This window comes from Pteropus alecto, unplaced genomic scaffold (genome assembly GCF_000325575.1).
Source record: "Pteropus alecto unplaced genomic scaffold, ASM32557v1 scaffold7, whole genome shotgun sequence".
Lineage (NCBI taxonomy): Eukaryota > Metazoa > Chordata > Mammalia > Chiroptera > Pteropodidae > Pteropus > Pteropus alecto.
The window spans coordinates 59,847,863-59,872,942 of NW_006494614.1; the positions used below are offsets into that span (position 1 = coordinate 59,847,863).

At 47.4% G+C, this 25,080-nt stretch overlaps 1 protein-coding gene across 1 annotated transcript in view; it reads left to right on the forward strand.

Annotated features, from left to right (window-relative positions):
* The window catches only part of CRISPLD2 (cysteine rich secretory protein LCCL domain containing 2), a 64,168-nt gene that overhangs the window by 27,279 nt on the left and 11,809 nt on the right, over window positions 1–25,080 (forward strand). Inside the window, exons 6-13 of the mRNA XM_006926727.3 lie at window positions 1,847–1,947; window positions 7,332–7,475; window positions 9,175–9,235; window positions 12,007–12,073; window positions 12,572–12,702; window positions 14,481–14,524; window positions 15,793–15,865; window positions 18,364–18,439. Coding sequence (XP_006926789.1) covers window positions 1,847–1,947; window positions 7,332–7,475; window positions 9,175–9,235; window positions 12,007–12,073; window positions 12,572–12,702; window positions 14,481–14,524; window positions 15,793–15,865; window positions 18,364–18,439 — 697 coding nt within the window. The remainder of the gene's footprint in view (window positions 1–1,846; window positions 1,948–7,331; window positions 7,476–9,174; window positions 9,236–12,006; window positions 12,074–12,571; window positions 12,703–14,480; window positions 14,525–15,792; window positions 15,866–18,363; window positions 18,440–25,080) is intronic.

Genomic DNA, 25,080 nt, shown 5'->3' on the forward strand with positions numbered 1-25,080 from the left:
CGAGGACACCTACCTCACAGGGCTGTTGAAAGAGTAAGGAGATTGTCCGCCTTCAGGACGTTGGTACAGAGCCTGGTGCCCAGCCAGCTCTCTATGACCTCTAACCTGAGCGTTATTACTCCTGAAGCATCAGAGGCGTAGTTTGCCTTTGAGGAAACATGAAACCCTACATAGACTGGCCATATCATCTAGGGGAGAGAGATGAACCCAGCTGGGGGCCCAAATAGTCTGAAAAAACCTGCTGAGCCTCACCAGGCAACAGGACAGGCTCTGAGGCCTTCTCGGTCCACTTGGCAATGGTCCATTTGGGAAAATCATCCCTATGGCCCTGTGAGTCCCTCGCCGGCCTGCACATCCATGCAGAGGTGGCCAGCTGAGTGGGGTCTGTGGCATGGTGTAGGACACCAGCATTTGCCATCCATGTGTGAGGGTTGAAGTAGTGAGCATGTTATAATGGGTCCCTTGCCCTCCATCCCGAGGCCTGATGCCCGCGTGGCCCTGGGCGATGCCATCCCACTATTTTGAGCCATTGGAAGTTACACAGAGAGCGAGTTTTCTGCAGTTTGTCTTCCAGCCAACACTAGCATGGCCCCTCCTTGGCCTCCCTGGAAAGCCATCAGAAACCTCACCCGGACGAGCTCGTTGGATTAGAAAATGCTCGAGAGTGTGTAGCCTTCACCCTGAGCCGGACTCTGGTCTGAGGGCGCCCACACAGTCACTTGTTTTATCCTCATGATGGCCTCCTGGCCATTACCCCCTTTACAGAGAAGGAGATGGGTTCAGGGCTGGGGAAAGTTGGGGTTTGACCCAGGGCATCTGCTCTTTACTGCTCTGTTGGAGGAGGCTGAGACCAAGTGTGGCCTAGCAGTGGGCCCAGATTCCTTTCCCGAGGGAACAAATGGATGATGGGCAACCACGAAGGAATTTCCTAGAACAAATCACAGAGACTGGTCCCTGGTCATTCACAGCTCCAGTTTGTGTTGCCAAAGCCCCAGGCACTGTGAGAAGGGCTTGGGAACTTCACTCACCACCTGCTCCCTGGCCCCTGGAGGAAGCCTACTGAGTGGCTTCCAGTTTTCCCACCCCGGGAACTTCAGAGGGAGGTGGGTGGTGCCCCAGATGCTCATGGGGTCCTTAGTCCCAGCCCCGAGAGCAGAGTGTGGTCAAAGGCTCCGAACCCCACAGCCTGGGTTCAGCTGTCACTATGTGACCTCAGGCTGAACCCCACAGCCTGGGTTCAGCTCTCACTATGTGACCTCAGTGGTCAAAGGCTCCGAGCCCCACAGCCTGGGTTCAGCTCTCACTATGTGACGCTGAACCTCCCTGAGCCTCAATTCCCTCTTGTGCAAAAGGATTGAATTCTGGCACGTCACTCCTGGGGTGTGGGAAGGCTGGAGTGATCTGGACTGTGTATTGGTAAGAACTCGGTAAACACAGCTATGCCCCAAACACTGACTTTTACTCATTTGAGAAATGGCTTAAAAGGGGCATCTCAGCAGCTTTCCAGTGCACAGGCATCGGGGCTGGGTGGAGGGCGGACAGTGTTCAGAGTTGTGTGAGGGAAGCGACGGGGTTAGATAGGGAGCCAGTGCGGTGTTGGCTCACACGCTAATGTGACGTGTCGTAGCTCTGGGCTGGGTTTTTTTTTAAGAATTCTGTAGACTCTCAGTGCATAGGAGGAGCCCGGGGCGGCTCCCTTTTCCCTTTACGTGGTGCACGCCTTCCTCCCTTCCTCCCTCCCTGACTGCGTTCTTTCGGCCCCAAGCGGATTCAGGAAAGGAGAGAGGAGTGTTCCCCCGGCCCTCAAAAGGGGCCCCTCCTGACAGTGTTTCTTGTCCGTCTTCAGGGGGAACTGGATTGGAGAGGCCCCCTACAGAACTGGCCGGCCCTGCTCTGAGTGTCCGCCCAGCTACGGAGGTGGCTGCAAGAACAACTTGTGTTACCGAGGTAGGAAATGACTTCAAAACCATGAGTCACAGAACAGCTTACGTAAAACGGGAAAAGTGAACAATAGAGTCCAAGACACCCCCTCCCTGGCCATGTTGCAGTCACCCTCAGCATGCCTCTCATTTCTCCCTCCCTCCCTCTGCCTTGTGCATGTGAACACTTGGGGTTCAGCCCCCAGCTCCCTGGGGACCCACGGGATGCCCTGGTATGTCCCCGCAGTGAGCATATCACATGGGCAGACAGCTGACACATCCCTGCCCATTTGGTGGTGCTCACAGTTTGGTATAAAACAGGCAACAAACGAGGAATTAAAAACAACCAACTAAACTGTGACGTTCCAGACAAGCTCCAGGCTAGGAAGGGTTGTCCCTCAGGGATATCCTTCCTGTCCTTGTCCCCCTACCGCTACCCGCCCACATTCCCATCTTGCTCATCCTTCGCCGATTTGTCATAAACGTTTGCGTTTTCCTTCTCACATCTCAGGCAAAACTAGAACTTTCGAAGGCTGTGTAATTTCCAGCTCTTCCACTATTTGTTTATTGTCATCACTCAGAATGTTTCCGCTCACCTCGCTGCTAAAAATAATACACGTTTTTAGTGCCTAACGCCTTTCTCACATTTTGGAATATTTTCTTGGGCTCTGTCCCAGAAGGGGCATGGCTGGGCCAAAGGGGCTGACCATGTTTTTGTGGTTAAGATCGTTTTTTTCACTTGGTTCCATCCATAGGCCTTGTGATGGCTCAGAGGGTCCTTTCAGGAGGGCTGGGCGCATAGGAGAGAGTGACCCTCTGTGCCGGGCCCACCCTGCCAGAGCAGACATGGGGTCGGTCCTGTGGGCTCTAGAGTGAAGAAGCAGGTGGGCTAAGGCAGCGGTCCCAGACCTGCTCAGGGACCTGAGCACTCTGCTGTCTTTGGTTAGCTGTTCACTGCTAATTCTGCCCGTTGGGGAAGGCAAGGAGGGGTCAGGAGAAGCAAGGATCTGGACTTCTGACAAAGCAGGTTTGAGGCGGGCACTCAAACCATTCATCACTCTACCCGTCAGCAAAATGGGTGTGATAACACCAGTCTTTCGTAACGTATCCCAGGCTAAATGAGAGTCCATGCATTTGGCATGAGTATGTTGAGCACCTGCTGTGTGCCAGAATGTTGCTGGGTATTATCAGTGGGGACAACTATGGGGACCAGACAGTTATGGACCTGCCATCGTGAAACTGAGGTCCAGTGGGGTCACGGCCACAAGGAGTGGTGTGCGTCTTCCAAGGGAAGTAACTGGATGCCACAGAGCTTATAGTAGGTACATCGGTTGTTGTCTAGCAGGGTTAGGGAGGGCTTCCCTAAGCGAGTGCCCTTGAGAAGGAAGATGTAGCCTAGTAATGAGAGAAAGGAAAGGTGTTTCTGGCAGAGGGAACAGCACGTGCAAAGGCCTGGAGGCATGAGGCAGCATGGTCATGAGAGGAAGTCTGAAGCCCCTCGCACATGTGCAGACCCCGCAGTGCCTGCCATGCGGTAGGGCCACCGTAAGTGTTTGTTAAATGGAATTTCTCCCCTTTCTCCGTTGCCTCTCAGATCACACCTCTTCACTGTCTTCTAGGGCTCCTCACGCCCATCTTTAGTGAATTGTTCCCCATAGTTCCCCTGTGATTCCTGGATTTGAGGGACAGCATGGTTTTTAGAGGCTAGCACATAGCAACCCCACCACATTTCAGCTGTGGGACCCTGGGAGAGTTACTTCATTTCTCTGAGCCTCGGTCTTCTCATCTGAAAACAGAGCCGGCACACCTGCTTTAAGAATAGCAACCCCACCACATTTCAGCTGTGGGGACCCTGGGAGGGTCACTTCATCTCTCTGAGCCTCGGTCTTCTCATCTGAAAACAGAGCAATTGTGTCAACTCCTGTGGGTGTGGGGGGCCTAAGAAGAATGCAGGTCGAGGTTAAGATCTTGTCCCCATATTCCTATTTAGGCAGGTCCTGCGGCTGCTGTCCAGTCACCCAGAGGGGTCGAGTCCCCATCAGATGTGGGGACCTTGAGGGAAAGATGCCCATTGGGTTTCCTCCCGCATCTCCCATCGTGAGGGGTCTCTGTGTGCACTGGGCCGGAACTGTCTAGATTAAGGACAGGTGGAGCGGGGTCGTCTCCACCGTTACTGGCTGTGTGTACTCAGGCATACCGCTTGCCTTCTTTGAGCCTCAGTTTCCCCATTGGTAACAGTGATAACATGGTCTTTCTGTAGAAGATTTGCTGGGAAGATATGGTGAGGGGGATGTGAGTTTCTAGCATAGCCAGCTGCACATAGTCAGTGCTTTAAAAACACAGATGTTTAGCTCTTTGGAGAAGTACGAGTAGGGCTGCCTGCATGGGGTCCTTTATCACCTGGCAGGCAATGTTGGCCTTCTCTCATCCATCTCTGGAACCCGGTAGATGCTTTCTCCTCCTTGGAAACACAGCTCTGATATCACACCTCCTCCAGGAGCCTTCCCTGACTTCATAATGTACCTGCCTCCCTGTTCTTACCGCACCCAGACTCTCCTTGAAGCTCGATCACCTATAGTTAAACTGCTGGTTCACTCCAGGGCCTCCAAGGACATTGGAGCAGGTGTGTTCTGCATGTCGTCTGCATGCACATACCCCCCATACCCACAGAGGGTTATTTTCCAAGAGCAAATACACACAAAGATACCTTAGATGTTGGTTTACTCACCCAACGAAACCTCTGTAGTTGTTTCTTTATTTTTGTTGGAAAATATCCAACTTCATTTGGTGGGCGTTCCAATTTTCTTAGCTAACCTTGCGGAAAATCTCCTGTAAAGTGGCTTATCTGCATAAGCTCCTTAATCAGCATTTACTGAGGAGGCCTGGCGGGGCCTTGACCTATAATGGAGATGGAGCGGGGATAAGGATAGACCATAAGAGAGGTTTTCATCCCTCAGGCCTTGCCAGATGTGGCAATAAAGGGCATGGGCTTCTGGGAAAGGTGGTTTGACTGTCAGCTATGTGAGCTTGGGCAGGTCGCTTAGCCTTTCTGGGCCTCAGTTTGCCTGTCCGTGAGATGGGGCTTTATCATGCCTCCTAGGACGATGAGAAAATGTCACAAGAGTGTGCCGGGGAAGAGCCAAATGGCAGGCAGTCATTTGGTCCACATTCAGTAAACATTATCTGTGAATTTGTCACCACTTATGGAACCAAGTGAGAATCTGCAGACTGGCATAAGCAATGCTGTGTGTCCCAAGACCCCTGATCCAGGGCAGCACAGTGTTCACGGTAGCCTTGCCGTGAACTCGGCGTGGAATTTCCCCAGGCCTGCACCGGTCCACACAGGGGCACTTAATTAGGATGTGCTCAAATACAGCCAGTTTTCTGGGCAAGCATTCCACTTTTCATGTGTGTGTCTGAGGGCAAAAACTGTCTGCCCATTTTCTTAAATAGTGAGCCCTCAAATGCTTTAGACTGCTTTACCAAACTATATTCGGCTAAATAAAGCCACGATTATGAGGTATAAAAATCCTAAAGGCCAGTGGAAGAAAACCCAGCTTATTCCAGAGACAGCTCTGGCTTTCAATGAAGGGCAAACCTGAGTGGCCACATTGACGGGAAGGCCAACCAGAGACGGCTGATTGTGCCAAACGGTGTTGCAAACTCGGTGTCTTTGTAAAGATTTCACCTAATAGTTTTTGGCTACAAATGATTCTTTTAGAATTCCCTTCCCGAATGTCTTTAAACTTCACTGGGAATATCTTTCGTTCAAAGGAATTCAAAGACAGAGTTCTTTGAGGTTTCACTTATCCTTTATTTAGCGAATTTTGTTGAGCAACTACTGTGTGCTGGGAGCTGAGTGTCCAGTGGGCTGTGAAACAGGCCAGTTCCTGGCCTCGGGGATTTACAGCGGGTGGGAAAGGCAGGTGCTGGTGAAATCACAGCTGCGAGCGAGCTGCCCAGGAGCAGCCCTGGATGTCCGTGAGCTCCGACAGAATGGACTTGAGACTCAAGCTTGCAGTTCATCTCCCGGCTTAAATCTCGTCCATTCTCCCCTCGGCACTGGGTTCACCTAGGATGCTGATTGTATGGGAGGAAACTGGCTGGTAAAATAGATGCAGAATAGTCCAGCCTTGAAAAGCATTGGAGAACCACTCCTCTGTCCTTCATGTGGATGTTTGTCCGGTATAGACACGAAACCCTTGGTCCGCCCTTCGGAGAAGGGAGGTCATCACTCTTAAGGAGAAGTGGGACTGAGGCTGAGGGACCAACGAACACTTACTTGATCACCTGATGGGAACTGAAGTTTAATCCAGTGACACAAAGCCTGCGGGTTGCTTCCTTTCTCCTCCTAAAATCGTTCTTACCCAAATCTATCTATCGTCTCTTTCATTGGGGGAGGGGGGGAGGGGCGCTTAGAGGGCAGGGTTTTCCAACTCTGATCCACATGAGGGGGAGGGGGGTACAAGCTATAAAGGTGCAACAGGGCCCCCAGCAGAGATGTGCATCAATTCATCTTTGAGAAGGCCACTCAAGCAGGTGAAAATCTCAATTCTTTGCTTTGCTTTGGCCGAAATTTATTGTCTGGTATCCTGGTGGCCTGATTACAGATTCCGGTCAGCAGTTAATAATTGTCTTTCATGATGAAAACTGGAATATAAATAAACTGATGCTTAGATTAAATGAATTTTATTTTCAGTTAATTAAAATGTCTTGAAATATGGGGGTCATGAACCTGGTTGGAGAAATAATATTTGGGTAGGGAAAAATTGGGACCCAACCAACTAACTTTTTTTTAAACCAGGAGTTGGGTCTCTGGCTTGTTTTACGTGATAGGTCCAGTGTTATTGGGCAGCAAAACTTCAGCGCAGGAAAGGAGCTGAGTTTCATTAAGTGATCTTGACTCGTGGGTGGGGAAGGGTATAGGACATGCTGGTGATGAGGAGCAGTGGGGCCCAAGACCATCGATGTGGGTTTTTATATACCACGATGTGCTTGTAAATGAGGAAGACCCCTCCCCTAATGAAAACCTAGGGCCAGAGGGACCTCAGGGGAAGCAGCTGTTTTGGGGTCAGAGGATGTGCTTCCTTCAGCAAATGATGGTGCAGGAGGAGGTGGGACAAGAAACCATTATTATAATCCAGGTGTGGGCACTGGGGCCTTCTCACCTCTGGTCGGCCCAGCTGCTCTTGAGTCCAAAGCACACACAGCGAGCGGAGCCTGTCCAACTCACCTTGGCAGGTAGAATTCCACGTGGCCAGGTCTGTTCTGAAATGCAACTTTCTCTTTGCCGCTGAAATGAATCTTTGTCAAGTGAAACCTCAAACAAGTTGAGTTTCCAAATTTTTTTTTCCTAAGTGTATTTTTGTTGAATCCCAGCATGTATTTTTTCCCTCTGTCTCCACTATGAAGAAGAGACTTACGACCAAAAACCTGAAACAGACGAGATGAACGAGGTCGAGACAGCTCCTGTTGCTGAAGAGAAACACGTCTGGGTCCAGCCGAGGGTGATCAGACCCGCCAAGCCCAAGAAATCGTCCGCCTTGAATTACATGAGTGAGTCGGGCTCCCTCTCTGCCTTCTGTCACCCTGCGAGTCACTTGTGAAAGGGGGCAGTTTTCTTTGGGGTGGGTGGAGGAGGGGAGCCGGTGGGTTGAGAGATCTCCAAGTCCACAGACAGCAGGAGCTGGGTGGGGTGCAGCTTGCAAAAGCACGACCCTAAGACATTTCTAAAAAAATGATATTTTTAAGTCATTTCAAAAGCGAGCTTGATGGGAACTGTGCTTGAGTGGCACTTTCTCCCCAAGCAGATATTTTAAGGTTAGACCTTGTCCTTTCAAAGGGGACCTGGGCAGAAATTGGGTTCCTCTTGAGAATGCCGGTCCCCCTAAGGGAGAGCGCAGAGCGTGCAGGGCGGGAGGCCAGCGCTGGGGGCTCCGATCGGTCCTTCTTTACCAGGTACTGGCTCTGTGGCTCAGACCTTCACTCCACTCCCTGAGACTTGATTTACTCATCCATAAAATGGAGCAATAATGTCCATGCGGGTTGTTGTGAGGATTATCTGTGGTAATGTGGGCCAGCCATGTCAGCAGAAATCTCCCTGTACTTCAAGGTCATCATCAAGTTGCCTCCAACAGCCCCCTTGGGTGGGAGGTTGAATGTTTTCCCTGAGACTTCTAGAAGTCCCTAGAATGCTCTCATGCTCACCTCTGTCTTGACTTCTCCTCCCCTGGTCCCTAGTGCCCCTCACCTCCCCAGGCATCTTTCTGCCCTGTCTGCCTGGGCTAGAACTCAGCATTTTAACCTGCTATGACGCTGCTTTTGGGCACCTGGGTAGGTGGCGCCTTTGCTGAAGGTGTGGAGCCCACGAAGGGCACTTTCTGACAGACAGGGCAGCAGGCACGGGCTCTCTTGCCCACAGTTCTGATTCCTCTGATTTTAAGCCTCCAATAGCATAAAACCAGACTTATCCCGAGCAGGGCCCCCCCTCGTGCCCATCTTTCTCAGAAACCCTCCCCTCTCTTTGACTATTCCCTCCCCCTCCTCCACCAGTCTCTCTATCCTCTTGGGCCTTTAAGTGTCTTCTCCCCAGACTTTCTGCCCATTTAACCACCCTAAAGCATCATTGACCAGGAAATATGCTGATGCTCTTGTCAGTCCAGAAGTTTAAACTATTCCATTTTTTTTTAAATAATGTCAAATTAAAAAATAACGTATGTCTTTTTATCCAGCTATAACTCTGTCTACTTCAAGATTCTGATCTGTCCCTATAAAATAAACAAAAAAGAAAGCTTGGCAAAGTCATCTTAGCTGTGAGAGAGATGACACAGGTGGGAATGGCTGGCTCCTCACCCGCCAGGCTGGGTAAGGGCTGTAAGTTCCACCCTCCAGAGCTCTGAAGAGCTACAGGACACTTGTGTGCCAGGCTCTCTTCCAAGGCTACATTTACTTTCTCATTTAACGCTCACAGAAACACTACCCACCATACTCATCCCCACGATTTACGGGTGGAAATTGAATCTCAGAGAGGGGAAGAAACATGTTCAATGCCACATGACTACTATAAAGTGGTGGGTCTTAGATTCGAACCTTAACCATTGAAGCCTGCAGCCCTTGGGTAATGCTTCTACTGTCGTTATGGCATGGATTCCAGAATGTTCCAGAAAGTTCCTTGGAGCAGAGGGGTAGGGTCTTCTAACTCAGACTCATTCTCTCGATTCTTGCTGTGATATATATTTCTGCATTTCTCTCCTAGCCCAAGTTGTGAGGTGCGACACCAAGCTGAAAGACAAGTGCAAAGGGTCTACTTGCAACAGGTAAAGTCTGGATCCCCTCTCACCGCTCACTCCCTACAGCCCTTTGCAGCACCTGCTGTGGGTTATGGGTCACATTATGATCAGTCAGTTGATGACCATTTAAACCAAGCCAGGTGGAAACTCACAGAAAAATGGCATTCTCTACTTTTAGCACCAAAGGTGTGCCATGTTGAACGGGACATAACTCAGCTTGCTTCCTGTCATGGATTAGAGGGACCACAACATCCCAGAGTTCCCTCTGACTGCCACCATTCGTTAAGAGCTCGGCACACAAAGGGCAACCTAGACGCGAGTCTCTCAACCTTGGCACTGCTGACAGTTAGGGCCAGATAATCCTTGGTGGTGGGGGCTGTTCTGTGCACTGTCAAGCAGCATCGCTGGCCTGGAGCCACCAGATGCCAGGAGCACCTCCTCCCTAGCTGTGATCACCAGAAATGTCTCCAGAAATTGCCAATTGTTCCCTGAGGGGTAAGATCACCCCTAAATGATAACCTTTGGCCTAGAGGGTTGGCCCAAACTCTGGGTCTCCTCCTGCCTGGATGTATATTAGTAGGAAGGAGGCATCCAAACTACAGATGCTCTGGGTTATTAGTTCAAAAGGAATTTCCAAACTGTAGACATGCCAGATGTGCATGTGACAGATGTGCTATAAACATTAGACAATCTTGACTAATGCTTTTGCGCAACTGGGGACTCCATTCCACCTCCCTGTGTGAGGGGGTCGCAGGGTGGCCCAGAGTTCTGTTCAGGGCACATGTGAGCCAACGGTGCCTTGGCTATTGACAGATCCAGCAAGCCTGCTGCTCAATCTGAGTAGGCCTGCTTCCTGGTGGCCACTCCCGGAGGAGAAGCTGCCAGTGTAGCCTCAGGTAGTTGAATGAACTCATCTAGCTGCTGGAGTCATTGAGTATTGTCCGCTTGGATGTCGAAGAATGTCTGCCAAGAAGAATGAGTTTGGTTTTGGCAGTGCAGCTGCTGGGCTGCTCTTTCTGGCAGTGAATGGCCAACAGGTGCAGCAGCCGCATACAGAACCTCAAGATCATGGTTGGAAAACCATGTCATTGGTAGAGGGGTCCTTACTCGTCTTCCTGTAGACTCTGTCATTCATTCATCTAAAGCTGAATCACATCATTTAAAGTATGCTAAACAGAGTAGGTAGCAGGTCTTCTTTTATACCATGGGGATTTGGCATTTGGCCTGTCAGAACACTTGACTCAGCCTTTGGCAGGAGTGTTATGAAAGAGACTTTGAGCAACGCAGGATGAGGTCGTTCAAGAGGCTCATACATTGTCCCATGAGCAGCTGGCAATAGGCCAGCAAGTACTGCAAAAGTAAACAGTCCATTTGTCGGTGAGATGAGCAAGATGTGGCAATGGTGGCTGATGCAATAACTGTTCCTGTGCACAGTGCTGGGGACATTTGCACATCTCCGTGTGTGCTGGGAAAGTTGGGCAGAAAGAAGGCAGCATCTGGAAGGGATACCCACTCCACAAACTCGTGGGTCCAGGATTTGTGGAACGCTCCTGAGTTGTTTCTTTGTGATGGTGTGACTCTCTAGCCCGCAAGCTCATTATGAGAGCATCATGCCTGAGTACTCAAAAGAAAAAAATTACAAGATTTGGAGAACATCTCCTGTTAGACAGCTTCGAAAGAGTTCCAGAGTCAGGGGCAGATGAGACCCTCCTCAGGTGGGGAAAAGGCAGGGGTCCATCCACACGAAGACTAGTAGAGGCCTCCTATCAAGAAATATAACTCATTCTCGCTTGCAAACATGAGACCATCTACAGTCTCTTGCCTACAAGCCTTCCCACCACCTGGCACATCAGTTTTCTATGCCTCGTACTTTTACAAGAATAATATTTCCTGGGCTTGTTTTCTGAAGTTAAAAGGTATTCTTGTTCATTGTAATTCAGAAAAACAACGACCAAAAAAAATAAATAAATAAATATAATGAAAAAAAAGTCCAGAATCTCCTCAATATCGGTAGCAATTTGCTGTCATCCCTCCCAAACTGTTTTTCTGTGCACTGATTAGGATACGCTTATCCGATCTCTTATGTTAGTTTTCACTTAAGATTTCCTAGTCAGTCACTAAGCAGTCCTGAAAAAGTAGTCCTGTAACACTTTGACATGAGGCTACACAAAAATGTTTGGCCATTCCTTTGACACCTGTTGGCTTATTTCCAGTTTTTCACAGTTGGAATAACCTGTGGGTCTGACCTTCTGATTTTTATCTTGGGATACACACTTATGAGAAAAGTTCAAGAATCAACGAATTTAAGGCTTTCTGGAAAGAGTAATTTATACTTTCCATAAACATGAACACCATCGAGTTGTATTCTATTAAAAAAAAAACTTGCAATTTGACACTTGGGGAACCGCACTTCCTTTCAATTTGTACCTCTTTGATGACTGATGTTTGAGGATGTGTGTGTGTGTGTGTGTGCGTGTGTGCGCGTGTGCACCTTTTGTGCCATTTGTCTTTGTCTGTGAACTGTCCATGTATTCACAGCTCTGCCTTAAACATAAGTCTTATGCACATGAAAATAGTCCTTAAGAAGGTCAAATTGAATCTGTAATTGTGTCCACGTGACTATAAACTTCAGCCTCGGTAAATTGTGATTTGTTCGAAAAAAGACGATTTTTTCTTTTCGGGATTCTACATCACTGAAGCTTTCCTATATGTAATAATAGAGCCGTCGACGAAAAAAAATAAGTGAGCTTCATTCAACGTGTTTACCTCTGAAAATCCTTTTCTTTCTTCCCCATCAGGTACCAGTGCCCAGCAGGCTGCCTGAATAACAAGGCAAAGATTTTTGGAACTCTCTTTTATGAAAGTGTGAGTGTGGCCAAGATTTCTTTAAATGGCTTGTGTTTGAAATGCTGTCATGTGTTGTTCAAGAAGGGTGGTGGTTTTTATGTAAGATTTTCTGTTTCCTCCTTCGTCCAACCTTGCATTTGTAGAAATGATCCACTGATCTGTGCGTATTTATGGGCTCACAAACTTGTGAGGCCACCTTTGGGTACTGGGGCCAACCCCCATGAAGATCAGTCTCCATTTTAGACGGAGCGTTAATATGCTCCAGTGCATGGGGAGAAAGGGCTGTTTGTCGCTGTTCTTAGTTTGTTAAACACCTCGGATGAGTTTTTAAGATAAGCAACCCCAGGAACAAAGACGTGTTCTAGAGAGAAGCAAGAGTCAGAGACGGCGTGAGCTTTGGCCCGACTTTTTGACTTTTTGTGGGTTGAAGACAAGCATCTTGGGTATTTCTGACAAAGATTGCTGACAGAGATAACTTCAAATGCACTTATGGTCTTCCCCCACTTCTCCCCCCAGTCGTCCAGCATATGCCGGGCTGCCATTCACTACGGGATCCTAGATGACAGAGGAGGCCTGGTGGACATCACTAGGAATGGGAAGGTCCCTTTTTTCGTCAAGTCTGAGAGAAATGGTGTGGAGTCTTTGAGGTAACTATTCCATGATCAGTGTTCCTTATAACTTCTTTTCTGGTCATAAAAATATTGTCAAAACTTCAAAAAGTACTGAACGATAATAAAGAATCAGGGAAAAAAACAGAGATGACTTTAAACCCATAACTCAGAAATCACCTCATAGGCAATTTAACACAGTTCATTCCAGTGGGCCTCTGTGTGTGTGTGTGTGCGTGCGTGCGTGTGCGTGTGCATGTGCGTGTGCGTGTGTGTGTGTGTGTGTGTGTGTGTGTATTTAATTTGGTTGGGTTTTGACTCCTGCTTTTTCTCCCTTCCTAGTCCCCAAGAACTCCTCAGACACGTCACCATTAACGGTTGGATGGTGTCTTTGCATTCGTAAGCTAATCCTGGATTAGCACTTCTTACTTCCTAAAAATGAGGCTTTTCATTTTTAAACCATTCTTACTCCTTTTGCAAAATAAGGTTCTGTAGATGCTTTTGATGAGTCAGACCATCTTCCCCATTCTGACTTTTTGGAGAACAGTAGGGAGGCCATGAGGAGCAGCAGGAGATCACGTCTTGATCTGTCTGTGGAATCAGAGGCTAAAGTGACCCAGGAGTGTGGACCCTGACAGAGGTCACGGAGTCAAACAGACCTGGCTCTGCCTCATCCTCGTGCATGACCTTGGGCCTGTTTCTTCATCCCTTCCGGGTGGCAGCACCCTCACTTGTAAATGAGGGCCACAGTCGGCCCCAGGGCTCACACCCAGCTAATCCAGAATGGGACAGCGTGTCAGGGGTTCCCCATGACAGGGCCCATTCCAAGGTCTGAGGCCAGGAAAGCACTGAGCAAATGCTCCCACAATTGTTCCAAGGCAGCATGGGAATTGTGAGGCCATTCGGAACATTTCAAAAATGACGTGAGTCAACCCCCTTTGAAAAGTCTGACTCTTCAGGTGGTGTTGGAGTATTCCCGCTTCTGTCTTAGCTAGGGACTTGGGGGTTACGTAAACAGCAACCGAAAAAAAGAGCAAGGAAGTCTCAATGAAAGCAAAGAAGATACTCGCAGAGATGTCAGTTGGATGACCTCAGCGCTGGCCACGACAAAGCTCAGCTAGCTGTCAGGCTGGGCCAGGTTCGGGTCCTGTGTTGCCTGGGACACTTGTCCTGGAGCCATTTCTGTTCTAAAGTGGGTTCTTCACATTTTGGAATTCAGAGAGTCTGCAAACATCAATGCAAAGCAAATTAAAGCTTTATTTTCACTAATGTCTAATTGAAATGTCGCATTTCCTTCCGTTACGAATGTTGGCTCCAAACCAGAGCAGCATCAGCGGGTCTGGTGACTCTCTCACTGGTAGAAATCCACTTGCTGCAGACAGCTCTGGAACTGTTACCTTAAAATGACAGTAGTCAGAAGGCCCGCCTCTAGATTCTGTTTTTAATGCATTAATAAAAAAGTGCAGCTATTACTCAAACACAAATTTGTTTTAATACTTTGTTAGTGACATTAATAATAACTGACTTCCCTTTAATCTTATAAACTTATCGTATGCATTTTTAAATCATTACTCTGAGAAGGGGTTCGTAGGCTTCATCAGGCTGCCAGAGGGGTCCTAGGCACAAAGACGTTAACGAGCCATGCTCTAGAAAGTTCTCATTCTAGATCCCGCTCTAGAATGTTCTTAGGGCTTTCAGGCTGATGGAAAACAAGTTGGATAATGTAATGTTGAGCATGTAAATAAAATAAGTACGGGAGCAAGCATGCACTTATAGAAACCATTCTGTTTGCATTTACCTAATGTTTTCTTTTACAGCAAATACAAAGCTTCCAGCTCGTTCACAGTGTCAAAAGTAAAAGGTAAGCTGGCGGTCTTTTTTTAATGTGACCATGATACACAGGTTATTTGGGTTTCCCTGGAAATTTTATTCTTCTTAGTTGTCGACTTAATGTTTATCATGCCTGTTAACATTGCTGTTCTCAGCATTGTAAAGGCTTTTTCAAGAGTTTCCTGAGGAGGTTGGTTCTTTAACTAGTTTCTAAATGTATCTGAACTTGGCATTGGCCCTAGAGTGCTGAACCAGAAACACTGGCCTAGGGTTCCAGCTGAATGTCACAGAAATAGCAGCTCCTGGGTCTCGAGAGTAGCTAATAAGTTGCATAGGGGGTGTTGATTTCTACTGATTGATAGTGGCTACCTGGAACATTGTGTTGAAAAGGAGTCTGAGGCCTCATTCTGGGCTCAGCAGAATACAGAGCTCGATAGATTAGTAATGTCTGCCAGAGATATGAGAGGGAAACATGGCGTATGTTCATGTGGCAGGGTGGGATGCATCCATGGGAGAGCATGCTATAGTCACTACCTGCCTCATGCCAAGTCCTACCTATAGCTATTTTTGTAAATAAAGTTTTATTGGGGCATAGCCATGCCCATTCATTTATGCATCATCTGTGGCTGGTTTCTGCTACAAAAGCTATTGCATATATTTGCAACGCTAATATTTCTAGGAAGCTAGAAATATTTACTCTCTGTTTCTTTAAGAAAAAGTTTGCCCAGCCCTGGATTAGCTGAGGGCATGCTGTCAGAGACCACAGGTAGCCAGCAATAGAACCGTTTTCTTACATCTGTTGTTGAAACACAACATGTGACTTTGAAGAAAAACATCACCAGTCCCCTTGGAAAGAGCTCTAGGCTGGGAAATAGAAACCTGTGTTCTCACCCATGCCCTGCGAGGTCTCAGCTTTCCTGAGCCTCAGTTTCCTCATTTGTATAATTAGAATAATACCTGCCATGAGGATCCAAGGTGATAATTAAGGGAAAGGCTTCAAAATGGAACAGCACTATGCAAATGAAAAGTATTCTTGATCCATAAAGAAACTACTGCAGGTGGTAACGCCCTTGACCAGTAAACCCACTTGGGCCATAGATTTTGTCTTATCCCTTGAATGGCCTTAGGTGAAGAGCCAGGAGCCCTGGGGCTTGACACCTGCTGGGTTCTCATCCCAGCTCTATTTGAGGACCAAGTGAACCCCTAGGACGTAGGGTCTAGCGACTCATTTTATGGACCAGTAGCCTACGGCCCAGGCTTGCCGGTGACCTGACCCTTTTCCACCATTGCTGTCCACAGTGCAGGACCTGGACTGCTACACCACTGTCGCTCAACTCTGCCCATTCGAGAAGCCGGGGACCCACTGCCCAAGGTAAGGCGCCCTGGCATCTGGTTTCCAAACACGGGGGCTGAGAGAAGAAGGTGCCGTGCCGGGCTAGGGGTCATCTGCTGCCAGTGAAGCACAGCAGAGTTCTAGCTGTGGCCCTTGGATGTGCACATGCAGGAAATCAGTCAATTCATGCTCAAAGTCAAGGGCCCACTAGACCTTCCCTGAGACCTCTGGTTCTCAACCCTGGCAGCACATTGGAGTCGCTTAAGGGGCATTAAGAGCACAAATTCCCAGGGCCCCTGCCCTGACCACTGAAATCCAAATCTCTGAGAGTGACCCCGTAGGCCACTGGCCTCTTTAGGAGCTTCCGGTGAGCCCTGTGGGGAGCCGGTCCCCAGAGTCCTGCTCTAGGGAACTTAACTGAGAAAATGACTGTGCCCCACGTGATGTCGCCTCCACTCACCAGGCAGAGTACCTGTGTTTATAGCAATGACTTCATTTGCCACCCAGCTCTTCCCGAGCCCCCTCAGACAGACCTTGAGATTTGTCATTTGATCAATCCAGAACTCCGGAAGCTGGAAGTTGCTTCTCCCCTTTAAATCAGCTCATTGATTCTTCTTCTTGATCTGCAGTATTTTCCATGGATCACTTTAGAAATAGCTTATTACGACCCAGCTCTGTGAGGTATAATTTGCACACAATAAAATTCACCCTTGATGAGTATACAGTTCAACGTGTTTTGACAAATGAGCACACTCATGCAGCCACCGCCACAATCAAGATAGCATTTCATTCACCCCAGAAAAGTCCCTTGCAGTCAGACCCTCTCCCGCCACCTCTTACCCACAACCCTGCCAACCACTGATCTATTCTCTTTCGTTCTAATTTTGCCTTTTCTAGAATTTCATATAAATGGAGCTGTCATAGTATGAAGACTTTTGTGTTGAGCTTCTTTCTCTCTGCATAATGCTTTTGAGATTCATCTGTATTGTTGGGTGTATAGGGTTTATTTTTTCCACGTTGCTGTGTGGTGTTCCATTCTGTAGATGTGCCACAATTTGTTTGTCTAAGGAGTAGGTTTTACATGCGTCTCCCCAAGCCTTCACTGGCTGAGTTTTAGAGAATGAGGCATCATAACATAAAATAAAAAGTGTCCTCATAGCATTTGTCTCTGAAGTACTCATTAGGTCCTCTCAAAAGTTGGGTGATGTAGCATCCTGTGAACCCTTATCCTGCGCCTGGAAGCTTGTGGATTCTTGAAGGGAAAGACTGACCTAAACACTAATCAGTGTGAGCAGAAAAAAAACCCTGGGAAGGTGCCAGTGACAGAGAGGAGACTGGATGGGGTCCCTGAGTCCCCCCGATTTGCTACTTGCCTTCGTCAGGAAGCTTTCTCACTGGCTCCCACCGCCACTGCCACCACCACATGCCGACCTCTCCTTGAATGTTCAAGTGACAATAACAACCTTTTAGTAGATTCCCCCAAATACTAAAGAAAAGCAGAAGAAAAAAATTTCAGCAAAAACAAACAAAAAGAAAAACGACATAGTATGAGTATCCAAAATATGAGTTTCTGACCTGCTATTCTAGAAGATGTAGGAAAGAACTGTCTTACCTACATTTTTTCTTTTGTTAAATCTCTCTCTCTCTCTCTCTCTCACACACACCGTCTTACCTACATTATTTTTCTTTTGTTAAATCTCACACACACACACACACACACACACACACGCATCTTTCTCTCCCCCGCTCTCCTGCCTCCTCCCCTCACAGGATCATTTCAACTTCTCAATCCCTTTACCTGGCTCTCTTCCCTCCCAGAATCTTGCCTGTGTTGGGGCCAAATGGCTTCCGGGCACCATTTTGGTTTCTTGGTCCCTGGGCCCCAGCCCATGGTGTACTGTTCCAAATAAAGACAAAAGACCTTTTCTTAAGTAAAGTTCATGCTTTTTCCTGGTTTGAGTCTGTCAAACCACCTGAGGTCCACCCATTTCTAGTTTGAGGCGCTCTCCTCATCCTGTGTGCGGATGGCAAGGATGTGGTGACTGACACAGCAGTGATCTAACCCCTTTTCCGCCTCAGGTTATCAGCGCCCCCTCCCTGGAATATTCTGTGACTCACTGAGGTGAGGGCCCTCCACCCTTTCCTCCCCACACAGGGAAGTTGCCTTTTAAAAAGTCTATTGATTATAATCTCCATAATGTACCCACAGTATGAACTGCCAACACCCAAGATCGGGAGGTACAACCTCTTAGAGTCCCACACTCGGTATCTATTCCCTTTCACCGTGTTTGTGTGTGTCTTTTTTTGCTTGGGGTTTTTTAAATCTATATGAACTGTTTAAGAAGAGGGAAAATATCTTCACCACTGTCAGGGTGGGAGAAGTATATTTTTTTTTTCTTAAAGACTAAACAATATGATTGTTTCCTTTCATCTAAGAACTTAAACCTTGAAATTCAAATAAAGAGGGCCAGCTGCTTCTCAAGAAGTTTTGTTTTCTGTTCATCATAAGCATCACACAAATGCCTCTTGGTTTCCAGAGTTCATTGTCCGGCACACTGCAAAGACGAGCCGTCCTACTGGGCTCCAGTGTTTGGGACCAACATCTACTCAGACGTGAGTATGCTGGCGTTTTCGGTGACTACCTCTCAAAGCCTCAGAAACCGCTTTCCAAGGTCCGGATACTGGACACTGGAGATCTCATTTCTGTGCCTCTAGCTAAATTTAGACCACTCGTTTCTGCAGCCATTGCCCTAGTTTCCCATTTATAGAGATATTGGTACTTCCGCCTGTGTGTGCTTATGAATACAGATGCGGGTGTACCTCATCTTACACAAACGTTTTCGTAGTGCGGTCAATCGAATCCCACTTCCTCGCTGCCGTGCATTTTTAATGTGAAGACTTTCATGCATCACGTGCTTCATTTCTCCAGATATCTAGTAGTTTTTTCCAGCTCTCCTGATGTGTTTATAGATACCGGCCCACTCTACTCACTGTACTTCTTTATGGCTATGTACGTATACACTTAACTAAAAGCACACAGAAGAAAATGCAAATCGCACTAATTTACTTCTTGTTAATAACCACTTTTATGACATTAGAGCCTGTCCGTCCCTATTTCCCTCCTAACTTTAGCAAAAGAGCTTTAGCCTGATTTTTCTTAAATGAATCCTCTGGAACACAGTTGAGTTCCTCTAGCTGCCCAGGGTTTAGGGACATGGTGACTCAGAAGACGTGACTATGGTCACTGCTCTGCCCAACAAGCTGTGTGATCTTCTTGCCAAGCCATTTACTTCACCGTTGAATGAGCCAGCTGGGATTTTCTAGTCCAGGGAATCTTTTAGATCTACATTTCCATGATTGGATCAGCATCCTTCATCCCCCGCTAGCATTTTTACTCCGCTTTTTCTCACTTTTATGGTTCTCTGTCACCCGCCACCATCACCTTTGCCTCCGTCTGCCTTCGTTTGTTCCAGATTACTATAAATGTGAGGACACTGAGTTCTGTGAAGTCGAAGCAGCCTCATGGCTAGCCTTTTTTCCCCATCCTTTTTCTTTCCTCTTTAAATGAGTTTTTTTTTTTTCTTCTCAAAAGCAGTTCAGCTAAAATTGAGTTCTAACAGTTTAAGGGAGGAGTAAAATAATGTATATCAATCGTTATACTAAATGTCTGAACCAAAGTCTGCTATTAAAAGACAGACTGTGTGAGAACAGCAAGGGTGACAGGCCACAGAGGGCAGTAACCCCACGGGCACCTTGGGGAGAGGGCTTTTTCTGATCTCCAAAGAAGCCACTGGCACTCATCTGAGAGACAAAAAGAAAAAGAAAGACAGAGATTTTGATTTTAAAATGACTTAAAAAATAAAGGGATGGGCCAAGTGATTCCAGCCAAATACAAAGAAACAAACAAGTTCACTTGTACTGGCAATACAATATTCTATCTGCTAAAGCAGAATTTAAAGTTAAGCTTGCTGACTAGTACAACGCAATGAATTATGCAGTGACACAAAAAGTACAATCTATGAAGATATGCAAATCAAATCTATATGCACCAAACAACATAACAGCTAAACATATAAAACAAAACCAAAAAAAAAAAAAGAGGTTAGAATGCAAGCAGAACTTGATGAAAATTCAGTAATAACATAAAGGTGTCTTTTACTGTGTTTTAGATTCTTTAAAAACACCATCTCTAGGTTTTGTTATCCCCATCTTACAGAGGAGGAAAGGGAGGCTCCAAATAACCTGCCCCCGATCACACAAGCTACTACATGACAAAGACGAGATGCCGTGAAGGGGTGTCTTGCCTTACGCTCTGTCCTTTTCCCGCTCTATTCTGCCTTGCTCGGATGTACCTGTACCCGTCATTACACTGATGTGAACAGGCACGTGAGTGAAAATCTGTGTTCAGTCTTTAACTAACTTGTTCTCTACAGTTTTGAGCCTTTGGAACCCATGGTGCTCATGACGAGGCTTGGCACGCAATGCATGTTCAATGAACATTTGTCGAAAGAAAAAATAAATGAAGATACTACAATAGTCGATGCTTAAACAGTTTTTCAGAAAGTAAAAGAAGGAGGGAAGGGAGAAAGGAAACAGAGAAGGGAGGAGGGAAGAGAGACAGCTACTTCCGTTTCAGAGGCTCTTTTCTGGCCTCGGTTTCTAGGTCACTCTGTATTCTGGGAAATGATGATGCCTTTTGGAAAATGTCTGTTTAGCTAAGAGATTTATTTTGGGAGAGTTGTCTCCAGATCTTCGAAGGGCCTAATAGCGCTGCAGTGCCTGCCTGCTCACCCGAGTGCATTACTTGGCAGGCCCCTCGCTTTGTGGTGAGCTGCAGGCCGAAGCATCAGGGTGTAGCCCCAAGAGCAAAGTCTGGGTCAGAAAATGCAAGTTGAAGTCCCATCTGTGCCATTTACCAGTTGTGAGATGGTGGACAAGCCTCTCCACCCCCTGCCGAACCTCAGTTTTCTTATCTGTCCTCCGTGCCTCTCTTGGTGGTTGGGTGAGTTCTCATACTCGCACATTCGTTAGAATCCCTCAGAGGGCTTGTTCGAACAGATTTCTGGGTCCCACCCCCAGCATTTCTGACTCAGCGAGTCTGGGGTAGAGCCAGAGAATCAGAATTTCTAACAAGTTCCCCAGTGATACTCATGCTGCTGGCCTGGGACTGCACTTCAAGTACCACTGGGCTAGAGATGACAGTCCCTTGAGAATTTTCATAAATGATGATAGTGACAGTAGTGATTACGGTGGTGATATTTGTTTTATTAACTAACATCTATTGAGTGCTTACTGTGTGCAAGCCTGCATTCAGCCCTTGATCTTACTGAATCCTCATGATAGCCCTCTTAAGCTATTACTGTTCCCTATAGAATAGTGTACAGCTTGCTGGCTCTGAGTGGCGGTCCAGACTCTGCCGTTTGCCAGCTGAGTAAGTTTGGGCAGGCTATGTGACCTCCCTGAACCTCAGCCTGCCATCTGTTGAGAGGGAATAATAATAAAATCTACCTTGTAGGGTTACTGGGAGTTACTATATCAATGCATGTGAAACTTAGAATAGGGCCTGCCTTGGTAATGCTCAAAAATGTTAGCTATGATGCTCCCCGCTTTATACTAAGAAATTAGAGATTCTGAGGGTTTAAATCATTATCCAAGGCCACAAAGGCAACAATTGGTGGAAGCAGGATTCGTTTCTAGCTACACTGAGACTAGATCTCTGCTGCTAACAATTGCTAATAAATATTCAGATATTCCTGTCACGTGGGCCCCGGAGAAGAGAAAGTGAACAACCTGTATCTTTACGGAAGTTCGATGAGAGGAGAGGCATGGGAGAAAGGAGGGGAGAAAAGGAAGGAAAAGAGTTTGCAGGACATGGGTGGGGGGTGGTTGGAGACGTATTGATAACAGACGGTACCGGGCCTATTGCGTGAGAAATATCTGGCCATGGGTGTGAGGTTTGCGTACTCCTGGTTCATGGTTTGATGTTATCACAAAAAATTCCTATGCCACTGGTATCCAGAAATTCTCCAGGGATAGGAGGCAAAGGACTGTCATAGAGGGCACAGAAGCAAAGGACACCGCCTCTTGGCAGCATTTAGTCAAGAGGATGCCGCTCCCCAGTCAGGGCCTGCAGGAAGGCGAGTTTGGGACACCAGAGGGATTAGTCCCTCCTGGAGCTCCAGCGGGAAATAGCCCCGGGCCTCACTTCTGGGAACTCCCTTAGCAGAGTGAGCAACACCCGGAAGAGGCAGAAAAAAATGTCAGTTCTGCCTGCCAGTAAAAACAGTAGGGTGCTAGTGCTCACTGACAAAGCTCACCCCACGAGCGGTGAGAACTTAGAGGAATTCTGAAATAATCGTTTCACTTCAAAAGTCTCCCGCTTCTCTTTGGGATGACTGCACATTGATTGCTTCTTAATCTTTGGGGAGCACAACAGCTTTTGAAGACCAGAAAGTTATAGATCCCTTCTCCAAGAAAAAAAGAAGGGCTCCCTGGTGCACAGAGGGTGACCAACCATCCTAGTTTGCGACTGAGCAGTTTCCCTGGGCTCAGCGCTGAACCCAGGAAGGTTCTTGCTGACCCTACTGGCTCACAGAGTTCTGCCTGTAACTTCTGGGCCTCGCAGACTCCCAGGAAGCCATTTAGGCTATGGAACTCTGTCCTCATTCGTTTATATTAAAGAAGACAAGATGTGTTGATGTGGGGTTTAAAAAAAAAAACAAAAAAAAACTGGCCTTCAATTACCCAGGTAAATCAGTCATGGAAAGCAAGAAATCCAGTTCTCCAGTCTTCAACATGAATGTACGTGTTGGCTCTGAGGCCCTCCACCTTTCCAATAGCAATATTAACAAGTGGGGAGGGGCCTTCTGCTGTGAAGCATTTTTCTCCTGATACAAAACCATTAGCTTCTCTGGAATGACCTGGGTTTTGAAGGACAAGGCAGTCGCTGACAATCTGAGGGGCGGATCCCTTGAGAGGGGAGGTTGCAGTTTCTGAGCAGGCTGCCGTTAACTTCTGGTCAGTTAACAAGCACCTGCTCCAGTAATAGTTCAGATTTTCAAAGAGCCTATTTTAATTCATTCTCTCATGTCTGGTGTTAGGAAAGGGCTAGATAGGTTGCTTGTCCCATTCAAAAGGCAGTTCGGGAGACATCTTCCAAACGCAGATGGGCCAGGGACAGTGGCGAGGATGGGGGGACAAAGGAACTCGGGGACAGAGGCCGGACTGAGCACCCTCTGGGTGCACAGATGACCTCTAGAAAACATTCTCCTCCGGGTTAGGGGATTAGCGTTCTCTCTCCTTCTCTTCCTCTCTCTTTATCTCTTTCTCTAATTGTGGTAAAATACGTATAATATAAAAGTTTCCCTCTTAACCAGGTTTAAATGTACTGTTTGGTAGTGTTGAGTATATTCACGTTACTGGGTAACAGATCTCCAGTTTTTCATCTTGCAAATCCGAAACTGAACAGCGACTCCTCATTCCCCCTCCCCCAGCCCCTGGGAACTGCCATTCTGCTTTCTGTTTCTGTGAAGTTGACGCCTTTTTAAACCTGTGTAAGTAGAATCATACAGGATTTGTCTTCTTCACTTTCTTGCTCTTTTCGTGAAAGAGATGCTGGCTTCGTTAACCAGTGGTTGGAAGCTTAGTCACTCCACAGGTGGCTACTGGGTCCCAGGTACTGTGCAGCGGGGTAGGCATGGAGAGAAAGCCCAGACCCGCCCTCCTGCTGAGTGACCTGCTGCCTCGGTGGTGTTTAAGTTTTCCAACTCAGGACATGATTAGAAGAGGCCTGTGTCCCCCACTTCTTGTACCACACAGGGATGGCATAAAGCACAACCAGACCCTGTTCACCCTGTCCACCCTTGACACACATGGAGTCCAGAGGCTAAGCCCTCTGCGATGGCCGCAGCCACAAGTCACTAGGTCGTGAGTGAGGCAGAACTGCAGTTAGTCTTCCTGCCCTGTAGATATCGGGTCTGGCTTTTTATCTTTAAGTTGGTTAGTTGCCGAGCTGAACTGAGCGGCTGACTCCATCAGTCCGGTTGAGCATGTCACCAGATGTCACTGGGGCCATTCTATGAGTAACTCTATTTTCTATACATAGGTATCCCCCACTTTCCAAAAGTTCACATAATGTGAACTTTCGGAAAGCTGGATATACTCTTCACTTTCTGCCATTTCAACTATGGGGGGTTTCATAGGAACCCTCTACCTTCAGATAGACAGGGGAAACTTGTAATTGGAAGTCATCAAGCTCAAGGGACCTAATAAATGGGACATTTTTGTTGTAAGAAGCAGTATCAGTTGCTGTAAGAAATGACCACAAACTTAGTGGCCTAAAACAGCACAAATTTATTCTCTAATGGTTCTGGGGGTCAGAAGTCCAACACAGGTCTCACTGGGCTAATATCAAGGTATCCTTCTGGAGGCTCCAGGGGAAAATCAATTTTCTTGTTTTTTCTAGCTTCTAGAGCTGCCCCTACGTTTTGACTTGCGGCCCCTCCCCAGCTCTGTAAAGCCAGCCCTGGCCGGCCAGGTCCTTCTCGTGCTGCCTCTCTCTGCCTCTCACCTCCCTCTTGTAAGGCCCCTTGTGATTCCACTGGGGCCACCCGGATCATCCAGGACACTCGCATCTCAAGGTCTCCTTAACTTAGTCACAACTGCAAAGTTTTCTTTGTTTATGTTTTTGTTTTTGTGTTTTTGTTTTTTTGCCACATGAGGTCACATAGTCACAGGTTTCTCGGGATTAGGACATGGGTGTTTTGGGGGCCATTATTCTACTGATCATAGAAGCACAAACTTCACACTCAGCCAGACCTCAGTTGGAATCTCTACTAAACCATTAACTGTCTTTATGTTTGGCAAAATTATCGAATCTTGCTAAACCCATGCTTTCTGACCTGTAAAATGGGAATAACAGTAGTTGCTCATCTCAGTGGAAGATTAAATAACAAGCAAAAGGCCATCAGCCCGGGGCCTGGTATTTAACATGTTCAGTGTCAGCGTTAGCTCTGTTTACCTTGAAGGAGGCCGTTCACCCCACAAATGGGTTAACTCAGCCCATCCGCGCAGCTCTGGCTGCACCTGACAATTTCCCGATGAGTGTTTAAAGTACTGAATCTTGGGCTTCACCCCAGAGCAGCTGAATCTGGTGGGAGCGGGAGGGGTTGGGAGTCTGGGCCTGTCATCGTGATCCGATGCTGTGGGTGGCTCTGAATTGCTGCGAGGACCGAGATCACTGCCAAGGCCATTGT